The 22,069-nt window shown below is 41.6% G+C and overlaps 1 protein-coding gene across 13 annotated transcripts in view; it reads right to left on the bottom strand.

The window, feature by feature from the left end:
- Positions 1 to 21,747, bottom strand: part of EPB41L3 (erythrocyte membrane protein band 4.1 like 3) — an 86,723-nt gene extending 64,976 nt beyond the window's left edge. For all 13 annotated transcript variants that reach the window (XM_065398668.1, XM_065398664.1, XM_065398661.1 and 10 more), the window contains exons 1-2: positions 21,559 to 21,747; positions 14,697 to 14,894 (exon numbers count right to left, since the gene is read on the bottom strand). In XM_065398668.1, the coding sequence (XP_065254740.1) occupies positions 14,697 to 14,894; positions 21,559 to 21,747 (387 nt within the window). The remainder of the gene's footprint in view (positions 1 to 14,696; positions 14,895 to 21,558) is intronic.
- Between the last annotated feature and the right edge of the window lie 322 nt (positions 21,748 to 22,069).

Here is a 22,069-nt window from a genome sequence, read left to right on the forward strand (position 1 = left end):
TATATTAGCTATAGTTATCACTGATTGTGCACTAAGAATTTTGACGGTAAATCCACTGGTAGGTGTTGAAAAGTGCACCTCAGAATAAAATCTATTCACTGGACAGTATTTAACTGGGTATGAGAAATCACTGAGGACTGGTCCATTCAAAAAGATTTAGTTTAATAAAAATTGTGGGTTTAAAAAAAAAATCAAGGTTTTTAGGAGAAATATATATGTATTATTTTTGCACACAGACACTGCAAGCAGTACTTCCATTTGTTTATTCACTCTTTAAGTAGATCAGTGCATATTTTATATATATATATATATATATATATTACTGACTAAAAGATATATATCTTGAACACTAAAGAATTGCATTACAGAAATTATTTGTTAAAGAAATGTATTTGCTACACTAAAAACTCCACTCTATCTCCAATTACTTCAGTGCTACACACAGGGTCAAACTTAAATTAATGCCTCATAAAAAATAAACCTCTTATTACAGATTGGAAAGTACCATCTTGATGTACAATTAAGGGTGTTCATTTGCTTTCATTTAATTCTTCTGTGTATTATGCTACTATAGTATACAAGGTCCTTCACATTCATTGTATCTAGCACCTTCAACCACCTTTCCATTTCTGAAAATATCTGACCTAGATTCTGAAGTGCTTAATTCAAGTATGTATATGTACTATGCTATAGTAACATGTATAGGTCAAATGTCAGTGACATTGTATAACATGACATAGTTTCTATTGGGGACAACCTTCTTTAATACTGTTTGAGCTCACAATTCTAAAAATCCAGCACTAATCTAAAAAAAAAAAAAAAAAAAAGGATTGCTAAATCCTGCTAAGAAGATTGGTGACCTAGTCCCGATTCTGGAATTGGACCAAATTAGGATCTCTGCCTGCTACATCAGCAGCAGAGATCACACTAGACCTAGCATTATATGAGCTCTGACTACATTGGTTTGGGTCACAGAATTTGCATGTTTTTGTAGAAAATGCACATCTCAGAATAACTTGTGTACTGGAATCCAAAGCATCAAAAAGGAAATATGTAAATAATAAACAAATATTTGAAGAGTATGTGTCTCTGCACATGGGAGCAGAAACAAGCCATAGAGACACATGCATGCCAGCTGCTTAAATGTATAGTAGCCCATCATTTCTACTGTCCAATGTGATAATTATCAAGTACTTGGGCATTCCAAATAACAAATGTATCAGGAGAATATTTCTGAAGCATGAATTAAATATCCAGTATGTTTGTTACGCTCCTGTATATAATACATCTGGAGGCTTCTTGATTGAGATAAAACTAGCTACGTACAATGGTCTTGGGGTACAAGGTATTTTTCTGAAATTGTGTGATTTTTTTTTAAAATCAACACTAGATACTTCCATAAAAATTCTGCAGTAATTAGGTGGATCTATTGGGTTCAAATGCCTTCCAACTGGCATAATAAATGTAGACATTTTCCTCATTCCACATGTTCTTAAATGGCATCAGCAAACTCTCCTCTTTCCAGTGCTGCATGCCACCTTTCATTTGTGATGTCGATCTGTTGCAAGATGATGCAGAGGATTCACTGATGTAAACTTGCCATAAAGACAGTTGATTGTTTCCTGCATTAGAAGAGTAATCAAGCACTACATATTGGGCTAGTTTATAGCATCTGTCTGTTGTATTGTTAACATTTTTGTTTATTTTCAATAGGAAGAAATCTCCAGTCAATACAAAATGATTTAATGTCTCATCTTGCCATTTGAATTTCATAGCCATGGAGCTATCCCTGACCTACATTGTCACTCGGGGGGTGGTGGGGGGGGGAGAATCATAATGCAACTAAAGCACAGACAGACACTTTCTGCAATGGAACAGGCGGTGGTGGCATTCAGGTTTTTAGATTTGAGATTCCTCTATAAATAATCACACCATTCACTGCCTGTAGCTGTCAAGAAAAATAGCTTGAACTATGTATTTTTTTAATATTCACTGTTGTTTTTTGGCTATGTCTATACTATGAGCATGGGGTGTGATTCCCAGCTTGCTAATACATACTCACTCTAGCTTGATGAGCATTAGTGTGAATATAAATAGCAGCAGCAGCACAGGCAGCGGTGGCATGGCTTACCAGTGCTGAGTACGTACCCATGGGGTTCCGGTGGGTTTGTGCTTGGCAGGCTAAGCTGAGCCACCGCTGCCCATGTTAAAAGCGACTCCACTACCATTTATATTCACCTTAGCACTCATCAAGCTAGTGCAGGTACGTGTATGTGAGCTGGTAATCACACCCTAAGCAAGTAGATACAGCCTTTGTTTGAAAACCCAGAGAACATTGCACTGGGTTTGAGTGGAGAGTTACCCAGCTGACACATTAGGACTTTATATACATATGGCAGCTAATGTTTTTAGAAGCTGATACAAATGGGTGTGGGGTTTTTATTTTTTGTTATGGCCTGTTATCACTTAGAACAGTAATTTCCATATAGATGAAAATGGGAGCAACTGACTCCTGAGATGGAGGTTAATGTAGGTTGTTCAGGGGTGAAGGGGAATGGATAGAAGGGCAATTCAGCAACTGAGAAGAGGGGTAGGACATGTGCCAGGAGACATCAGGGAGGCTCAGCGGCAGGGTGATTTGGGCAGGTGGCAGGAAAATCAGACATCTGGGAGGGTTGGATAATGACTCTTATCAAAGGTCTGGGGTGGAGTAGCTAGAACTGGAATCAGTATGGAAATGAGTAGATGGTTCAGAAGTAGCAGGAGGCTTTAGCTTCTGGGATTTAGTTACAAGTTAGGTTACTTGGTGGGGGAGAGGAAAGGTTAAACAGGACACTTCAGATGCTGGGGATAGGTTTGATTATTTATATTACAGTAGTGCTTACAGTTCTCAACCAAGATTGGGTCCCCATTGTGTTAGGTTCTGTACTAACATGTAGTAAGAGACAGACAGTCCCTGCCCCAAAGAATTTATAATCTCTGTAGACAAGACAAATTTGGAGTGGGAAAGGAATCAGGCACAGAGAGAAGTGACTTGTCTAAGGTCAAATAGGCAGTGAGCAACTGAGGCAGGAACCCCAGTCTTCGAACCCCCAGTCCAGTGCCCTATTCACTAGACCACACTGCTTTCCATGTTAAGTAGCTGAAAGGGGTGGTCTGGAGCAAAGTTTATGGAGAAACATACAGTATTAGTCTACAGTGCAATCACAAATGACAAATCTACAGCTAAGGGTTAACCTGGGCAAAGACCCATGGATAATTTATTTTTAAGGAACAATTTTAGGGACATGTAAAGCTCTGCTGTGGCTTTTAGCCACAATCAGGAGAAGTAACAGAGGCATTTGGGTTTCAGAAGTCACATTGCCTCCTGCAGTGCTCCTCAATGCAGAGGGGATGCCCTTGCGGCAACATTCCATCAAGGTGCAGCACATACTCCCTTGTACATCAAGCAAGTTCTGCTGGCTTGTGCAGAGTGAATGGGAAGGAAGGCATCACCCTGCCTTACCCCTAACTCCCTTAGCTCTCCAGGAGCTTAGTTTTCTTTGCTAGCAAGGAGCAGTTCTCATGCAGAGGACAAAGCAAGACTGCATCTGTGGCTGCCCTTGCACAGGAGATGCAAAGTGATGGTGGAGCAGTCTATCCTCTCCAAGTCTTACTTGGGGCTATCTACAAGCTGCACCATAAGATCTGGATTTCCACGGTGAGCCACAAACAAAAACATTATTCAGAGGGTAGCAAGGCTCCCTCCATCAGCTCATTTCCAACTTGTTCGTTGAGTGGAAGGAAACAGGAAAAAGCTGGAAAATACCACAGCCCAGCTATTGATTTCTAGAATACTCTGCTTTTGAAATTAAGTATTTATATTCAGAAACAGTAACTTTAGATAGAAAGCCAGCAAAGTTGCATGTATAACTATATTTATTAAGAGCACACTCAAGCTTGGAAGCCTCCTACCGACATGTGTCAGATAACATAGCCTTAGCTGAATTCCTTGGATAATCTGAGTCTGCCCTAATTAGGGAGCGTGGGGAAAGAAAACATTCTGTATGATGATGCTTTTCAATCCAGTTACATTTTCACTCCTTACCAAGGATGTGTCAGTAAACCCCCCCAAAACCAACACTCATTTTGTTAAGCTGCTTTAATTGTAAGTGATGACTCAGTCGACAGAAGCAGCATGAGTAAAAACTCCCTCTTGTATCCAGCAATAAGTTTAGTGTATATGCTGTGTGTAAGAGACCATGTTTGGAATTTCCCCTTTAGTATGCTCCCTCAGCACATGTAGGAAGTTCAACATTATTAAACAAGCCTAAAAGCCAAAACTATAACAAAAGAATAGATCATGCCACTTAGGCACAACCTGCGTTGGAGGCAATACAGAGCCATTCTGCCTCAGAGAGACAGTGTCTCCTGAGCTCCTGTATACAGGCACCATATTCTCCTTCCCTCAAGAGGGCCAATGTATCTGTCTACTTGTATGGCTCTCATCACTGTAGTATGTGAGCATCTCACAATCACTAATGGATCTGTAGCCTCATGAACTCCTTGGGAGGTAAGGGAAGTACTACACCCATTTGTCAAGTAAAGAAAATAATCTCCATGGGATCTTCTATCCAAAAGTAGTATTACGAGCTGGGTGTGGAAAATGCAGAAAAACAAATACAGGTGCCACTAAAGTAAGTTACCAAGTTTTCTTTTCCATGCCTCTTAATTACTTGCAATGGTGGTAAAGGAAAAAGTGAGACTGCATATTGTATACATTTGAAATCTACCCTGTGATAGTCCTTTAGGACTAGATGCCATTTTGACCTTGTCTAGTTCTTCCTGGAAAGGATCTATATACTCCCACTTAAAGAACTTTCTCTCAAAGGGGAAGGAGATATAATATGCCTCTGTGATATGCGAAGCACTATTTATCTAGCTTAAGTATGTCTCCCAAATAGGAATTCCACCATGCACTGGTGGAACAAATAATCTGTTTATTCCAGTATACCCTTTTCATTTTAGGATACTATTTTGAGAAATGCCAGATATCTAATAAATCATGTAACTGGCCAGACACATATGTTTGAACATAAAACCTCTAATTTCATTTCAAATTAAGCATGAACATTTGTAATATAATATAATATATGGAGATATACCTATATCATAGAACTGGAAGGGACCCCGAAAGGTCATCGAGTCCAGCCCCCTGCCTTCACTAGCAGGACCAAGTTCTGATTTTTGCCCCAGATTCCTAAGTGGCCCCCTCAACTCACAACCCTGGGTTTAGCAGGCCAATGCTCAAACCACTGAGCTATTCCCTATACTGCCCGGGGAACCGGGGGAAACCTCTGGTGTTAAGATGTGGGGTTTTCATTATTTTCTCATAGAACATTTTTAATAAATACATAGAGTCGACATGTTCTTCCAATTATTACCCAGGAACAACAAGTTGACAAAGAACTGGATGAAAGAAAGATTCAGTCCTGGGGGAAAGTGAGGGACAAAACTAACAGTGCTCTTTGACATATCAGTTATCTAACTTATCTATGGAATATCAAAATAATATGGCAATAACCCAACTTGCTTTATTTAATGCTGTAGAGACCACAGAAATAGTTACCATGGAAACTTTTGTTTTCCTTTCCTGAAACCCTGTCTGTAGAGCCCTGCAAATCCACGGGTATCTGCTTAATATCCGTGGACCATTTTTGCGGATAGCAGCGCGGATGTGGTTACAAATTTTGTATCTGCGCAGGGCTCTGACAGTAAGAGCTGGGTGGGCAGCTGTGAGGAACCACAGCGCGGATCCTCCACCTGCCCTGGGCAGGGGGCTGCTTGGGCCCCATGCCCAGGGCAGGTGGAGAGTCCGCTGAGTCTCCGCACAGCTGCCCGCCCGGCTCTTATCGTGGCTGGGTTGTGGCTCCGAGCCGCTCCTGCCCCAGTCAGAACTGGATTGGGGAGAGCTGCACTGGCAGCTGTAGGGAGCCTGGGTCCCTCCACCTGCCCTGGGCAGAGAGGCGGGAGGCAGGGACTCTGGGCTGGGGTCTGCTTGGGCCCCCCGCCCAGGGCAGGGGGAGGGTCCACGGAGTCTCTGCACAGCCGCCCGCCCGGCTCTTATGGCCGGGCTGTGGCTCCAAGCTGCCCCCCTGACCAGAGCTGGGTCGGGGAGAGCCATGCAGGCAGCTGTGCGGAGCCTGGGTCCCAGGACACTGGGCGGGGAGCAGCTCGGGCCCCTGGCCCAGGGCAGGTGAAGGGTCCGCCGCAGCTCCCCACAGCGACCCACAAAAATTATCTGCTGATTTGCAGGGCTCTACACGGTGGGCCAGGCTGAGGCATCCCCATCCAGCTGGATCCTGGTCAGAGAGAGTCGTGTGGGCAGCTGTGGGGAGCCCGTGCGGATTCGCGGACCCTCTACCTGCCCTGGGCGGGGAGGCCTGAACAGCCCCTGGGCAGCTCCACAGGTCTCCCCCCCTCCCAGGCCAGCATGGAGCTCAGCTGGGGAGCCGTGGGGAGCTGCGGCAGACCCTCCACCTGCCTGCAGTGTGGGGCGGGGGACTGAGAGCAGCCCCCGGCCGTGTCTTCGCTCCCCCCGGGTTCCCTGCCTGGCCAAGAGCAGGTGGAGGGTCCGCGAATCTGCACGGGCTCCCCACAGCTGCCCACGCAGCTCTCTCCGACCGGGCTCCGGCGGGGGAGGGGAGGGGATGCCTCAGAGCCTCAGCCTGGCCCCCAGTGTAGAACCCTGCAAATCTGTAGATAATTTTTGCGGATTGCGGATTGTGTATCTGCGCAGGGCTCTACCTGTTTGGTAAAACTCAAAGATACAGGACTGAAGATGAAGAATAAATTCTCAGGGGGCTCTAACTGCTGAGCCTTTTGAAAATAAAACAAATATTCTGCCATGTATTTTGACCTAGTAGATTGTATCTTTCTGCTCATTCAAGAAATTGGTTATCCCCTGTCTGTAAATACTCACATTTATAGGTTTAGAGCAAAAGCCATGAAGACAGACTACAGTCTGTTTTAGGAAGTCATTCCATATTAGACCATCTGTACAGAATGGTCGATAATTAAAAGATTCCAGGGCATCCAGCTAAGTTGCACCAACCTGTCGAATGGAAAGCCAAAACCGGGGGAGGGGAAAGGGAAATAGAATTCTTATACGAATTCACTTGGAAATGCTCTGCTTGAAGCTGGAGGAGCTCAGAAGGAAAAACAATATTCATTTTTCCTCATTTTAGGAAACCCTGAATCAGAGAATTCACTTTCAATGTTTCAGAGGATCTGAAATCTAGGGATATATTGTCAAAGTGCAGTTCTGGATCTCTTTTGATATTGGGCTCTTTAAAGTACAGGTCAGGCCTGAGACCAAGAAGTTTACTTAACTGATTTCTGCACTGCTTGGCTAGAGGATTACATAGCTCTAGGATTCTTCTCCTCAGCAGGATTAGTTTGGACTCAAACCCCTGTCCTGGATGTATTCATCAGATCAGGTTTCTGATTCTTGTCACAAGTAATCTGAGAAAGAATGGGGGACATCTCCCACTGGGCTTTCTTCCAAGGTGAGAAAGGATTGGTGGAAATAGTACTCAGCGCCTTTTTTGACCTGACCATATCGTTGAGGTACGATGCATTTAATTTAATTTCTATGATCAATCCTGATCTTTACCATGGGATTACATCAAAGGGCAAGAAGCAGTATCACTGGCAGGCTGGTGGTACACACTGCAGGACTACTATGCTGCATTGCTCGGTGGAGCAGGATAAGCCGCCCTGCGAAGTGTCAGACAGCTCACTTGATACTCAGACATCTGACACTGATGCCTGACCACATTTCACGGATGATGTCATATGTATATTTGAGAGAAAGACTCTTCTCCCATAGAATGCCCTTTGGAATTAGGGCTAAATCCTAAACTGATTGAAGTCACTGACAACAATTCCACTGATTACACTGGTTCAGGACCAGGTCTTAGAGCAGGCGTAGTCAATTATTTTTTGTCAAGGTCCAAATTTCTTGGTCAAGGTATAGTCAAGGTCCAGACTCCAGAGAAAATAATAATTATAAAAAAGTAACAACAAAGATAAGAAGCAAATAAAAAGATCTTGGGGTCCATTCAAAAGCATCTGGTTGTCCGGATTTGACTCGTGGTCCACCTATTCACTACCCCTGCCTTAGAGGATTAGTTTTGTATTCATAAATCTTGTAATATCTAATACTGTCATTGATCATTTTACATATTATGAAGCAATTCATTCCAACATGATTGAGTCGTCTAACTGTATATATAGATATTAAAAGCACTTAAGCAAAAACTTTGTTCAACACAATCTAAACACAAATGACCAAGTTCTCAAAAAGGCATAAAACTTGGGTCCCAAATTTTGTAAGCAAAAAAACATTTTTCACCTACTGTAAGCTTGTGCACATGAACATTCAAATTTGTCTGAGAACACTGCAGCTGCATGCACAAAAATATATATCTAGATATCAGTTTTGCACTCAGAAATGCAGAAATACTTTCTAAATTGAGCTAATTTATTGAGATAATTTCCATAATAATACATGAAACATCATTTTATCAAAGCAAATCTTTCACATTCAAAACCTGGGGAATATAAAGTCTAAGACAATTGTACTTTGAGTACTGCTTATTCATAAATCAAGCTCTTAAACTGTACAGTACTGGATGGATTCCTTTCCTCTTGGGCTGTGATTTTACATTAGAGATACTGAAAAACAGATTCTCTCTCTTTAGGATAACAGGAGTACTTGTGGCACCTTAGAGACTAACAAATTTATTAGAGCATAAGCTTTCGTGGGCTACAACCCACTTCTTCGGATGCATATAGAGTGAACCATATATTGAGGAGATATATATACACACACATACAGAGAGCATGAACAGGTGGGAGTTGTCTTACCAACTCTGAGAGGCCAATTAAGTAAGAGAAAAAAAACTTTTGAAGTGATAATCAAGATGGTTCAGTACAGACAGTTTGATAAGAAGCAAGTGTGAAAATACTTACAAGGGGAGATAGATTCAATGTTTGTAATGGCTCAGCCATTCCCAATCCCTATTTAGCCCTGAGTTGATTGTGTCTAGTTTGCATGCATGCATGCAAACTAGACACAATCAACTCAGGGCTAAATAGGGATTGGGAATGGCTGAGCCATTACAAACATTGAATCTATCTCCCCTTGTAAGTATTTTCACACTTGCTTCTTATCAAACTGTCTGTACTGAACCATCTTGATTATCACTTCAAAAGTTTTTTTTCTCTTACTTAATTGGCCTCTCAGAGTTGGTAAGACAACTCCCACCTGTTCATGCTCTCTGTATGTGTGTGTATATATATCTCCTCAATATATGGTTCACTCTATATGCATCCGAAGAAGTGGGTTGTAGCCCACGAAAGCTTATGCTCTAATAAATTTGTTAGTCTCTAAGGTGCCACAAGTACTCCTGTTATTTTTGCGGATACAGACTAACACGGCTGCTACTCTGAAACCTCTCTTTAGGATGCTTAGTATAGCAGGCTATACAGCTGATGCAGTAATCTTTCTAAGAAGCATAGTCTGACAAACAAAAATAATTACAATTTTCTTCATCTACAATCTCCCCATTAGAGGTTAAAATTTGTCTCTGTCTCTCATTCAACTGGATTAGCTCAGGTTTCCCTTTTCCACAGAGCAAGTCCTTGAGTTGTGTATCTAACAATACTGAATGAGAGTCTTTTCTTTCTTATCCTTCCAACTCAATCTCTAAATATGACAAGTTCATGATTTTCATAACTGGCAAGTACTTTAATCCTTCACAATTTGAACCATGGACCTGTTCCTTTTCTGCTTCATTTCACTCATCTGTCTGTAATCTCCCTAGAAAGCACAGCAATTCATGAGCTATCTTCAGCCCATTCTAGGTGTCAATCTTCTTCATTTCCTTCTTCAGGCATTTGTGAGATTATTCCTTCTCCCAAGAGTTTATCATCACTTTTTCACCATGTTTGGGCCTGGTATTCCACCTCCGTAGTGCTGCTAGATGTGCTACATACCACATACTTTACATACAGCTGCTCGTGTTCACTGTTGTATCAGATTGCATGCTTTCTGTGACTTCTGCTGCACTTGTAGTGTATTCCAAGTCAGTGGCTGTTTTGTTTTGGGAAGGGATTTATGTCCTCACATTATCCTTTTTTTGTCCTTTCCATCACTCTTTCAAGTCTTCCATAGACCAATAATTCTTTATTGCACAGTTTATTTTGTCGGCAGGAGTTGTATTTTCTGAACTATTAGGTGAGGATTTTAACTTTATTGACAATAGCTGCACCAAAATATAAGATGGAACTCTCACCATGAGTAGACACTTCAGATGATCTGAGAGGAGGTCTGTTGATCGGTGAGCCAGTGACTCTAGAAAGATTGAAATTCCAAGACTTTTTTTTGGCATGGAACTCCTTTACAGGAAACATACAAGTAGCTCCTAATTTTTTATTTTTATCATTTTGTGTTTTCAATGACAACTGTATTGTATATATAGGAACAATGTATGAATAAAGACTTCTGCTCTTCTAGTAGTAGTTGTTCCAGAGGTGACGCGAGGGGAGGGAGGACGTTGGGTCACGTGCCCACCCAGTTTTCTGCCAGGTTTATATTTTTGTTTCTTTTGGGGGTGGGGGGTTTGGGTTCAAAATACGTGCCCTTCCCCATCTACAGTTACACATAGTCTCTGTGACCTCAAAAGAAAGGCATCCTTAGACATAAGCCAACTGCTACCCTCAGTAGATTCATAATGTAAAAATGCAGTGGAGTTTGTGGCATTGAACCTACTGTTTTATGTTTTTTGCAGAACAAAAAGGAGGTTTTGTGACCTATTTTTGTCTGTTTCTGGTTTGGAATGCCTTCATGCCATGAAACATATTCCTGGGCCAGCAAAAACCCCCACCACAGACAGGGATGCTGGAGGACCAAAAGAGGAAGTTTTCAGCTGAGTCTTAGAATTTTTTCTCTGTGAATACAAGCCACATTACAGAGACTTTGGGTCTGCCCACTGTTACTCTCAAGGTGAGTTCTTTGCAAATATGCATTGGAGCACTATCAAAAGAGAGTATCCTGGTGTAATACAAAATAATGGAAGCCTGAGAGAGACAGAAAGGTAAGTTAGTAGGAGGTGAAGACTCCTATGCGGTAATAATGGAAGAAGAGGGTGTGACTGATGATACAGAGAATGGCAAGGAGATAATGGATTAGTAAAACCTGTTTCTGATGTGTCTGACTCCATGAGTGTGTGCAATTTTAACTGTCAGCTTATTACCCTGATGAGCACATAATTGATATGCTGTAGGATGTGTTCTACCTGAGACCAATATACTGCTTTAAATAATATTAATATTTAGCATTCATAAGGTGCTTGTCATCTGTAAAGCACTCTACAACCAACTAATTGATCCTCACAGTCCTCAGAGAGTCAAGTAGCGAAATAATATCCTTATTTCACAGTCTGGGGAATGCAGTTCTAAAGGGTAAGTGACTTGCACAAGGCCACACAAGGAGTGACTGGCAAAGCTGTGATTCTATCTCTGGACTGGGATTCTAACTTTCTGAGATTTTGCTTCCTCTTGGCCCCTTTTGGGATGGGACATGATGCATTCAACACGATAGCATTGATGGGGTTATTACTACATGGTGATGCTTCTGTCAACAGCTGGTGGTTTGCCACATTTCACATTGGCTCACTGCCTTAAATTAAAAATGAACGCTACACCTCTTGTAAGAGGGAATTAAGTGCACAGAAGCACAAGGAACTTCAGCATTTAATCTTTGAGTATATTTTTCTAAAAGAGCATCTGGTTTTTATGGCGTTCACATCACATCCATGCATGACTTTTTAGGCCTTTCCCCTTGATCTCTTAGTGTTCAGCTTACCAAGATGGAACTAGCATAACTGCGCCCAGGAACATAATAAGTTCTGTCTTTTGGGGCTGTCCTTAAAATGTTGATAGGGTTTTTTGGAGATGTGACAGGTGAGGTTATCCCTTATCATCATTATGCTATAGTCTCTTTGGATCAGCCATATAACTCTACTGCTAGCCAGAGCTGCTGCACAGGAACTTTTCCCTCCACTTCTATTTGAGCCATGGAGTTCTCCTGAGATCTCTTCATTTTCTTTCCTCAGTCTCCCTGGCCAACTAACCCTTCTCGGGAAGTCAGTGTATAGAGTTAAAGAGGCATTATTCCTCTTGGCATGATGTCATATCCTTCCCTTGCCAGATCAGTTGTGCCAGCAGCGGAACCTTTTGCACAGAGAAATTAGACTCTCCTGGGATCTACCATGCATTCTTGAGCGCTGCACAGAAGCCTACAGTTGGCTTGAGAAAGCACAAGTTTAATACACAAACATGCTGATAGTTTAATATATTGGTAGGAAGGCCTGATACAGGACTGCAATGCCAACATCGTCGTCTGCCATGTGCACAAATTCACATGTACAAATCTCAAATGTGTTTAATTTTGCCTTTCCAGTACCTGTACTGACATCTGCTTTGGTGAATGCAGTTACATATCCTTACACATGTAACAGCTGAAGTGCTATCCACTTAAGTTGGATAATTTTTGGACAGACAAAAGCATTTCTGGACGATAGTGAATATTATGAATAAAGGATATTTTAGTTATCTGAGTTCATAAATCATAGTGCAATTTATACTGGATATTGGACATTTTGTGAGGACAGACATTGAGTAATCATACAGACTTATAGGAGAGAAAGAAGACAGGCAATAAGACAGTGACATCTATATGCTAGCATTTTGACACTTCAACTTACATTCAGTACATATTTGGAGAAAGAGTGCAAATTCCTAGAAGAAATTCCTAGAAGAAAACATTATTCATACTACTTTATTTGCATAAATCAGAGTCTAACTTAATAAATTTCTCCACTTCATCCTATGTCCTCATAAAACTTGTCTTACTCATAATATTTTCATCTATCTAGTGAAATTTGCTTGATTGCACTCCACACAGTGACTTCAATTTTCCACCTAAGTGATTAAGACTTCAGTAAGTTCAACTCTTCCCATTAAAGCAAGTACCTATGTGTGGGTTTCCACATTATTTGCTGTCAGATATAAAAACAGGTCTGGAGGTCAAAAAGTAAAGCAACAATCTGAGATTAGTGGTAATGTCACAGCAGCGTATCACACCAGCTATCTATTGCTAGTCTAGAAAGAAACTGTAGAGTACTCAGCCAATGAAACTAAAATGTACTTGACAGCATATTTTTCAAGTTACTATGTATGTAATAAATCACACCTGCTGTTTACAGCTAAGCTCTTGGCATTGCAAAAATACTTTTGCTCCAAATTTTAAAGCGTGGTCATGAATAAAATTCTGAAGACCTTGCTCAAACAACGCTCCTCGTTGAAATCAATAGTCAAGACTGAGTGAAAACTGTGCAAGAACTTCAGAATTTGGCCCCACATGCAGCAGCAACCTTCTACCTTTAGAACAGTGGCTCCCAACCTTTTTGGATTATAGCCCCAAAATTTGTGATGGAGTAATGGCTGCTTCACCGTTTAGGGCCCCTCACGTCCTCCCCGGTGTGGTTGCCACATCTCACCTTCTTCTCTCCGCTCCCCCATTTTCTCTTTGGTGCTGTTTTTCTCCAGCCTTTCCCCTCCCTCCACCATCAGAACTTTTTCTTTTCTACATATTTTCACAGATTTTGCTTTCCATTTTTATTCTCTCTCTACTCTTCCCTCTCCCTCTTCACCTTCTTCCACACTTTTACTGTCTCATTTTCCCCGTCCTCTTCTGTACCTGGTGGCTTCTCTTCCCTACCACACACTTCTCAGTTACCAAAAGGATCCATGCTGGGTGGAGGGAGCAAATGGCTCCTGCGTGAGGCCTACGGGTTGCAATGGGAGCACTGACATGGCACATAAAAGGGCAGCCTGCCTGAAGAGAGTGTGCAGGGAAGCTGGGTTGCCTATAAAGCTGCCAGCTGCTCTCTACTGCTGGGATTTAGGGTAAGTCTACACATGGAGCAGCAAGTGTAAATTCCAGCTCAAGGAGACATACCCGGACTAGCTCTGATCAAGCTAGTGTGCTAAAAATAGAATGCAGCCGTAGCAGCATGAGTGGCAGGAGGGGCTAGCCAGCCTGAGTACGTGACAGGTTTAGATGGTAATGCTAGTGTCTTGGACAGGTACTGGGTAGTGTCTTGGACAGCCAGCCTCTCCCTGCCATTCGAGCTGGGGTGGCTACACTCTGTTTATAGAGCACTAGCTCAATCAGGTGCTATGTGAGTAACTACAGGACCCGGGAAAGGGGAAGCCCTTGGAGATCAGAGGCTCCCTTTCTTTAATGAGTTTCACTGTCAGTGGTCCAGGCTGAGTGTCACATACAGTCACATGCATCTAGAAGCCCATGCTCCTTCTCCAGAGTGCTCCTATACCCCTCTCTGTGGATTAAAACTGAGTTCAGTCCTCAGTCTCCTAGAGAAGACATTGAGAGCTGCTTGGCATTTGGCACTTGTGAAAAACCAGACCATTTATTTAGATCTAGATTTAGGCTCCCATTTTTGAAAATCTTGCCCCCTGAGTCTACTCAGTTTTTTAGTAGAAGAACTTTTCTCCACAATAGAATGAATTGGGATATACAGGGAACAACAGATAAAGCAAAATAGAGAAAGGAAATAACAATTTACCTCCACTTCACATCCATATTCAGAGCCGTCCAGGAGCGTCACTTTGCACTGCATGTTTTTCGGCTTTTTAACAATCTTTAGAGGAGATCTGGAGAGTTTGCTAGATGATGATTTTTGAGAGAGCTTGTCGTCTTCAAACTGCTGGTATTCCAGCTGTTTTGCAGCAGCAGCAGCAAACTCCCGTTCTCTGTCAGTGACCTGTGAAGAGCAAATGGGAAGATTAAGTTTCAATTTCAGATTAAAATAGTGGCTGTACAATGCAGCCATTCAGAATCAAAATGCACAACTGGCTTTCATTTTATGGAGAGACTATTCACCACTAACAGTTACCCAGCTGCAGCATACAAAAAAGAACTTCATCTTTATTGTTTGGGAAAGCCTGCTTTAGTCAATAAAACAACTGTGTGACTTCCTGTAACTGCCACTTTGAAAGATAAATATATGGCTGGGAAAACCCACTGCAGTAGTAGTATTTTGGGCTTATCCCTGGGTCAGCATTTGAGACATCTATAAAGCTGTTATGATGCAATATTGATTGTGGTCCTTTCCCCTGGAACAGATTGTCAGAGCCACTCTAACCTTCATATAGCCACCTTTAATAGTAAATGCATTACATCAGTTGAAGCTCCATTCCAGTAATGATTACCTCTATAACCAGTTGTGCCCCTGCTAGCCTCCAGACAAAATTTCGACAACAAAAGCATAGTAATACCTAAGCTAAAGTATAAAATATTAATTTTTAGTCATCTCGCTACCATGAAAAAATACACATCTGATTTGGCTCTGAACAAATTCAATATAATCAGCAGCCAGCAGCACTGAAATTCATCACAATTTAATCCTCTGAGTCTGTTTTCCTTCAGCGCAACAAGCCTTCATGAGACTGGCTCAAATCTGTCCAAAAGCTTTAATCTGCTTTCAGACCAAAACAGTCCTGCGTCACACTGGTAGTGCACAAGACTGTACGGCACACACTGCATCACCACAATATTCCACCTAAATGCAGGGATCTTTCCCTGAGGAATCTCCTGGAAAAAGGTCTCCCAAACATTAGTTTTCCTTCTTTATTCTGTTTGAAGGGGAGAGGGCACTTAGGGCCAGATACATGCCAAGTGATCTAAGCCTGCAAATATAGTGCTCAGTTGTGGATTTGCTACAGCCCCAGGGCAAGGGGCAAAGCATAGCAGTGCTGTCCCAGGAGCAGACGAGGAACCAGATTGTGAGGACAGTCACAATCTGGTCCTGAGTTCCCCCCTTCCTCCAGGCAGGAACTAAAAGGGACCAGCCCTATATCTGGCTCACATTATTTCCCCTCCTGTGCCCATTTAAATACACTGTCTGGTGTACTATGTTACCATGCCCCTGTCTGCTAATTCACACCTCATCCATATGCAGAGACTGGTCTCTCCATGGGAGTAAGGCAGTGCCTTATGCCTCTTGCTCCCCTGTGTGGGAGCACAGTAAGGGTCACTGTCTGGCCCTCATCTTGGAGCAGAAAGCAAGAAGGAGAGTCAGTCTAGGAAGATATAAAAAGGAATAGAGAAGCCTCTTTCAAAATCCAGCACATCCTCTTAACAGCAATAAAACATGCTGGGGGCGGGCAGGGGATGACAGTGGAAAACAATCCCTGCTATCTCAGCTGGATCTCCCGTCTTAGCTTAGCTACATATTAGTTGAGCGCTTTCTCTTTCAGGCACGTAGGGACAAGAACCTCAACTCCCCCTGAAGCTAATGGGGGATGACAGCATTTAGTGCGCCATGGGATTAAGGCCTCGTAGAGTAATTAATGTCCATAGTGCTCATGGTGTGTAGATGAAGGAAAGCTTTGGAGGGTGGGGGATGGGGATGAACATCCCTTAAGAAGGCAGGTAAGTTGTTCAAAAGGAAAGACCAACAATAACAAAAGCAGAAGAGATTGCTGTTTTAAGAGTAAGAGGCATCTTCAGTCAGAAAGAACTCCCAGACCTCCTCCTTATGGGTTCTTGATTTGTTTCACTGAAACCTGCAACAGATGTTAATTTCTCTACATATGCATACAAGAGGTGTCACTGGTATTATTTTGTTGGACTGATCAAGTAGACCCAAACGAAACTAAATGAAATCTGTCCAAGGTTAGAACCACAAAGGATTTTCTATAATTTGCACAGAGCACAAAAACATGCCAGGAACTATTAGAGAGGGCCCCAAAACTGTGATGACATGTCCATGCATTGAGATGATTTCAAAGTGAATTAAGCCTCCTCCTCTTAAAGAAACTTGACATTCTGTTGGTGCCGTTATCTAGGGCAAAAGCAACCACTAAGAAGAAACCGCATTCACTTATTTTGAATTTTGCATGCATAGGTGCATTCTCTCCCGAGCCACATTCTCCTCATGGCCCATTTATGCTGTATTTTTGGAGCATTTCAATGCCACGGCTTGCCATGCCATCAACATCTAATAGAGCAGAAGTTGCTTCAGGGTTGTTGTTGGAACATAATTTTTGCAGTTACAGCATTAGTGATACAGACAGAAAAGCTGAACAGCAGCAGGGCTGTCTTCTGATCATATAATTTGGGCGTTGTTCAAGCAATTTACTGCCAGTTCGGGGATTCAGAGTCAGTGAATAAATAAGGGGTTTTGTACTAAAATGTTTTACTTCTGAATCTTTCAGGGGTGGGTATGTATCTGGTGTTTAGTTTGATATATCCCCATTTCATTTTCATGGGTTTCATTTCAGCTTGTTGGCTTTAGAAGCTGAGGGAGGACAGTCAAATCCCAGAAATCTTCTGGATATTGGTCTGGTATAATTGGGGTCTGTTTATGAAGTCTTTCACCCTCCAAGAACTTGGTGGATTTACTAAATAGATTAGTTCAGAAGGGAACACAGTTTGGAAATCCCAAAACATACATGTGTGAAGAAGTAGTAACATTTTTTTCCAGTCACTGTGAAGTCAGCAGGAGTTCAGTGCTATTCTCTGCAGTGAGAGGGTCATCAACACAGAAGATTAAAAATAATAGTGGAAGACTGGGAGAGAGGACAAGGAAAAGTGAAGCATCTAAGAGAAGACCCACAGCCCTGGGAGACTGATATATGACAGCCACGTAGAGTAATAAAGGAGGAGTCAGAGGGAGAGTCACGTTTCTGTGAGAACCAGGAGATGGAGAGCATGTGGGAGAGAGATCATGAACTGCAGTTGGTTTGGAAGATTTGTGTTACAGTTGCATTTAGCTGTTGAGAAGGGGCCCTCATAAACGGGCAATTCAAATAAAAACATGTGAATACTCACATTGCCGTGGTCATTTGAACATGCAATTGCCGTGCTTATGGATCTGTCTGAACATCTGAAGTGCTTATTTCATTAAGGCACACAAAGTACAGTGTGCACCACATGCTTCAAAATCAATTCTAATTTCCTTATTGAAAACAATGTACACACCAAGCTAGAAGTTTTTAAACAAATCCCTTTTAACATGAGACAGCAAAAATACTTTGCACAGTTTTTCAAGTATATTTTTCATACTTGCTTAACTCAAAAACAGCTGAACAGATTTTCTTCAAAGAACAGAGGCTTCCTCTTCATTTGCCAGGCCACCCTGCTCTGTCTTCCCCTGAGTCCCACCATCTCAAGGAGCCTGTAGGAACTGCTTCTGCCTCTTCTCCATGCCCAAGTTCCTTCTAAATGGCATGCAGTGCAGGGCTAGTCATCACATCATCACATGACTTTTTGGCCTTAAGTGGTCCTACTGGATTGGGTATATTAAAGGGTCCAGCTACATGGGTGTGAACCATTTATAGCACCAGAGGAGACCAACTATAAAGTTTTTTCTGTCCCTCAGTCAAGATATTGGTGTGATTCTGCTTGAGTTAGCTCAATGTTTTGTTGATGCTGCTTTACAGGGACCTTTTTTGGTTGAAGTTTCTGCTGCCTGCACCAGGTAGAGCTGAGCAACATACTTGAGAATGACAAAATATTTCCCTTCCTTGGAAGATTGGGCACTCTCTCCTTCTTTGGTGCATTGGAAGAATGCTGTACTGGTAGAGCTGCGAGGGATTTGGAATTTTCATGCCGTGAGAAATTCCAACATTTGTTTTGATCCCAAATTGGGACCAAAAGTTGAAGTTGCAAAAATGTTTGTGGAATGAAAATTCTGAAAAATTTTGATTCAGAAATTTAAATACAAAAAGCTTTTCAACAGTCCCAAAATCTGTTCTAGTTTGGTTTGTTGAAATTACCCAACATGTTTTGTTTTGAGTCATTTCAACATAAAACTGCATTTTCCCATTGTAGCACATTGCTTTATGGGAGCTGCAGTTCAGAAACCCAAAGCCCCCATTTTCCCCTAGGGGCCTGGTTGGATTACATCTCTCATGATGCACCCACAGTCATGCGACTTCCATTACGCATCACACATAGCTTGGTCAGAGGGCAATTTTCATTGCATTATGGGAGAGAAAAGGCCTGAACTACAACTCCCATAAAGCAATGCACTGATAAGAAAATGCAATTTAATGATTTACTGAACTGATTCTAAATTAAAAATGTCAAGGCAGTTCAACAAATGAAGTATTCCAATTTGGGTTGAACCAAATTTCCTGATGAAAAAATATCAAAAATATATTAGCAAAATCAAGATATTCCCACAGAAAATGTTGATTTTTGTGGAAACTACATTGTCCATTGAAAAATCATTTTGATGGAAAATTCCCCAACCAGATCTATTTATTGGTAAGTTTCAAGGTGCCTGGATTTATGGATGTATGTGATGGAAACCTGGATTAACTATAGAGGCCATCAGAGTGGGAGAATTGTCATAGCTGGGTTGGTGGAGCCCCTAAAGCGACAGATTTGGGCCAGTATTCACAAACTGGACAAAAAATGGATAATTAAACGGACCTCATCTGGTGGTAAGAACATTGTGAGGACAGGAAGGGAGTCAGGGCTTGGTACAAGTCAGGGGACTCCACAGGGCCATTTGGGATGTGCAGTTTGAGGATGTCATATTTTTAGCTTGAGTTGGGCAAAAATGGCAAAAAAATTCAAGACCCACAGGTTGAGATTTACAAAGTAGTCTAGAGGATTAGGCAATTATCTTCCCTCAAAAATAATGGAGGGTAAGTGTCAAAAACCAGAATGGTAGATCACTGGGATTTGGGGTTTAATACAGATTTAAAAACAGTATGGCCATCTCAGCTTTAAGCAAATACAAAGAACAGCTTACTTGGCTTTCCACTTCACAGTTCATTAACTATAAAGGGCCTAACAATTTGTTTTATGTAAATCAGATCAGGGTACCTGAAAGGTGTGTTACTCTTGTATATTACTGCAGCTACTTTAGCACAGTTATATGAGTATGCTGACCACATCCATATTATCTCTGTTATTACTATGATATAAAAAAAGCTTAACATTTTTTAATGAATTTCAGCAGAGACTGGTTATTTCTTGTTATGTCTGAGAAAAAGCCAGAATAATTTCTTCTGTTCAACCCCTACTTTTTTACAACTAACTCATAATTCAGGTTCAACCCCAGTAAATAAGGAACCCAAATTTTATTGCAACTGATTGCACCTGGGTATTTTTAGAAACACTACATAATGGAAATCTTTCCTGCAGAAAGCTGCATTTGGAGAGGAGTGCCAGTTCACGTTTCAGTGCTCTAAAAAAAATAAGAAAGCTATGTGTGTGTGTGTGTATATATATATACATACACACACACACACACACACACACACACCCCTCAGCCTTTGTCAAGGCCGAGGTGTATATATATAACTTGACACACTAGGCCTATGACTTTTCCATCCATGAATAGATGTTGCTCTGATGCAACACGCTTTCAACCCCTCTGAAACTGGAATCCCTTTTGATAGAGACACTTCAGAGTCACAGAATCTAGCAACAGTGGTCTTTTATGCTGTCCAGCCTCTGCATCAGGCATGAAATACAAGTAAATCTGTTGAATATCTGCATGTCTTAGCTTTAGGTAGCTGCTCAGTGTTTAGAGCCCAGCATGTGGACTTTCTTCTCCACTACATCACATTGGGGTATGGCAGAAAGATGGGAGGATTAAATTATTGTATTGGATGGAAAGTGTGTTCATTTTTGGAGTCGATTCCAGAGGGAGGGGCTCAGCATCAATGTAAAAAATACACAGTACTTTTCTTCCTTTAAAAAAAAAAAAAGGAAACAAAACAACTTTTCTTGTGTATGTAACGACAGTAAGGAAAACCATTGTAATTGGGCAATGAAATATATCCTGTCCCAGGGATTCTCTCACAGAACTGGTAATAACGACAGTACAAACTTCCTCATTCTGACTGTCTCTCTCACTTCTGAGACAGAGGAATGAGAAGAAAATAAAGCCCATTGCCCAACCAGTTTTTGCCCTCTTTGCTGACCCACAGTTTGAGAACCCCTGTTTTAGAACTATAGTGGTTTAAAAAACCTCTGAGATTTTACATGGGTCACACGTAAAACAAGCATCAGTTTTCAGCAGGTGTCAGCGTGAAAATAAACCCTATAAACTCTTTCAGTTTCTAAAAAAAAAAATATTAGTGTGATCTGAGGCAGTGAAAGACTGAAGGGTTTTCCCCTCCCTTTAAGGATAACATTGGACTCTGAAATTAAGTGCAGCAGGTAGGAGACCTGACATTAATTCCAAAAGATATTGCTTGACTGTGAACTAAAATATTTTTAAGCCCTCAGGACCAGTCAATCAATATAGCAAAAGTTGCAAAAATTGTCATCAAACTAATGGAACTTTTTAATTCAGAAAAAAAAAATTGTTTTGACTAAACCACAGGTTACCCCCTAGTCGTTAGTTAATAAGATAGCATTTAATCAACCACGTTCAGCAAACCTAGAAATGGTTCACTTGCCTGCTCTTTTTTCACAGGCGTACTGTGTGCTGCCACAGCAGAGAACTGGGGTATCGCGTTCTGATGTTCCTCACTGAGCTGCTGCTGGTCTTGAGGTTGTGCCCCAGCTGTCCCTTGCTGAGCAGGGGCTTCTTGCTGGTCTTGATCTTGATCCTTGGATTCAGAGTCTGATCCCGATTCTGTAGTCATGGTTGATTATGCTGTAAAACAAGATGGCCAGACCTACTCAATGTTATTCTTGCAGCTGCTATTTTCTCTTTTTCAATTACATTTGAAAATGGAGAAAGACAATCACAAATTTTTTGTCTCATTGTTTCTGGCCCTGAAAATCTAATAGTGTACAGTGGATCATATTCATTTGTGGCCCACTCTCTTTGGTTTCTTGGAAAAGCAACTCTTGATGCAGAGGACTAGAACTAATTACATTTATGAATTTTAAGGAGGTTTATGCATCCATACTTTCACTCTGTATTGTCATTTAATGAACATATTGTAGCAAAAGTACATTAAT

This window comes from Emys orbicularis, chromosome 2 (genome assembly GCF_028017835.1).
Source record: "Emys orbicularis isolate rEmyOrb1 chromosome 2, rEmyOrb1.hap1, whole genome shotgun sequence".
NCBI classification, from domain to species: Eukaryota; Metazoa; Chordata; order Testudines; family Emydidae; genus Emys; species Emys orbicularis.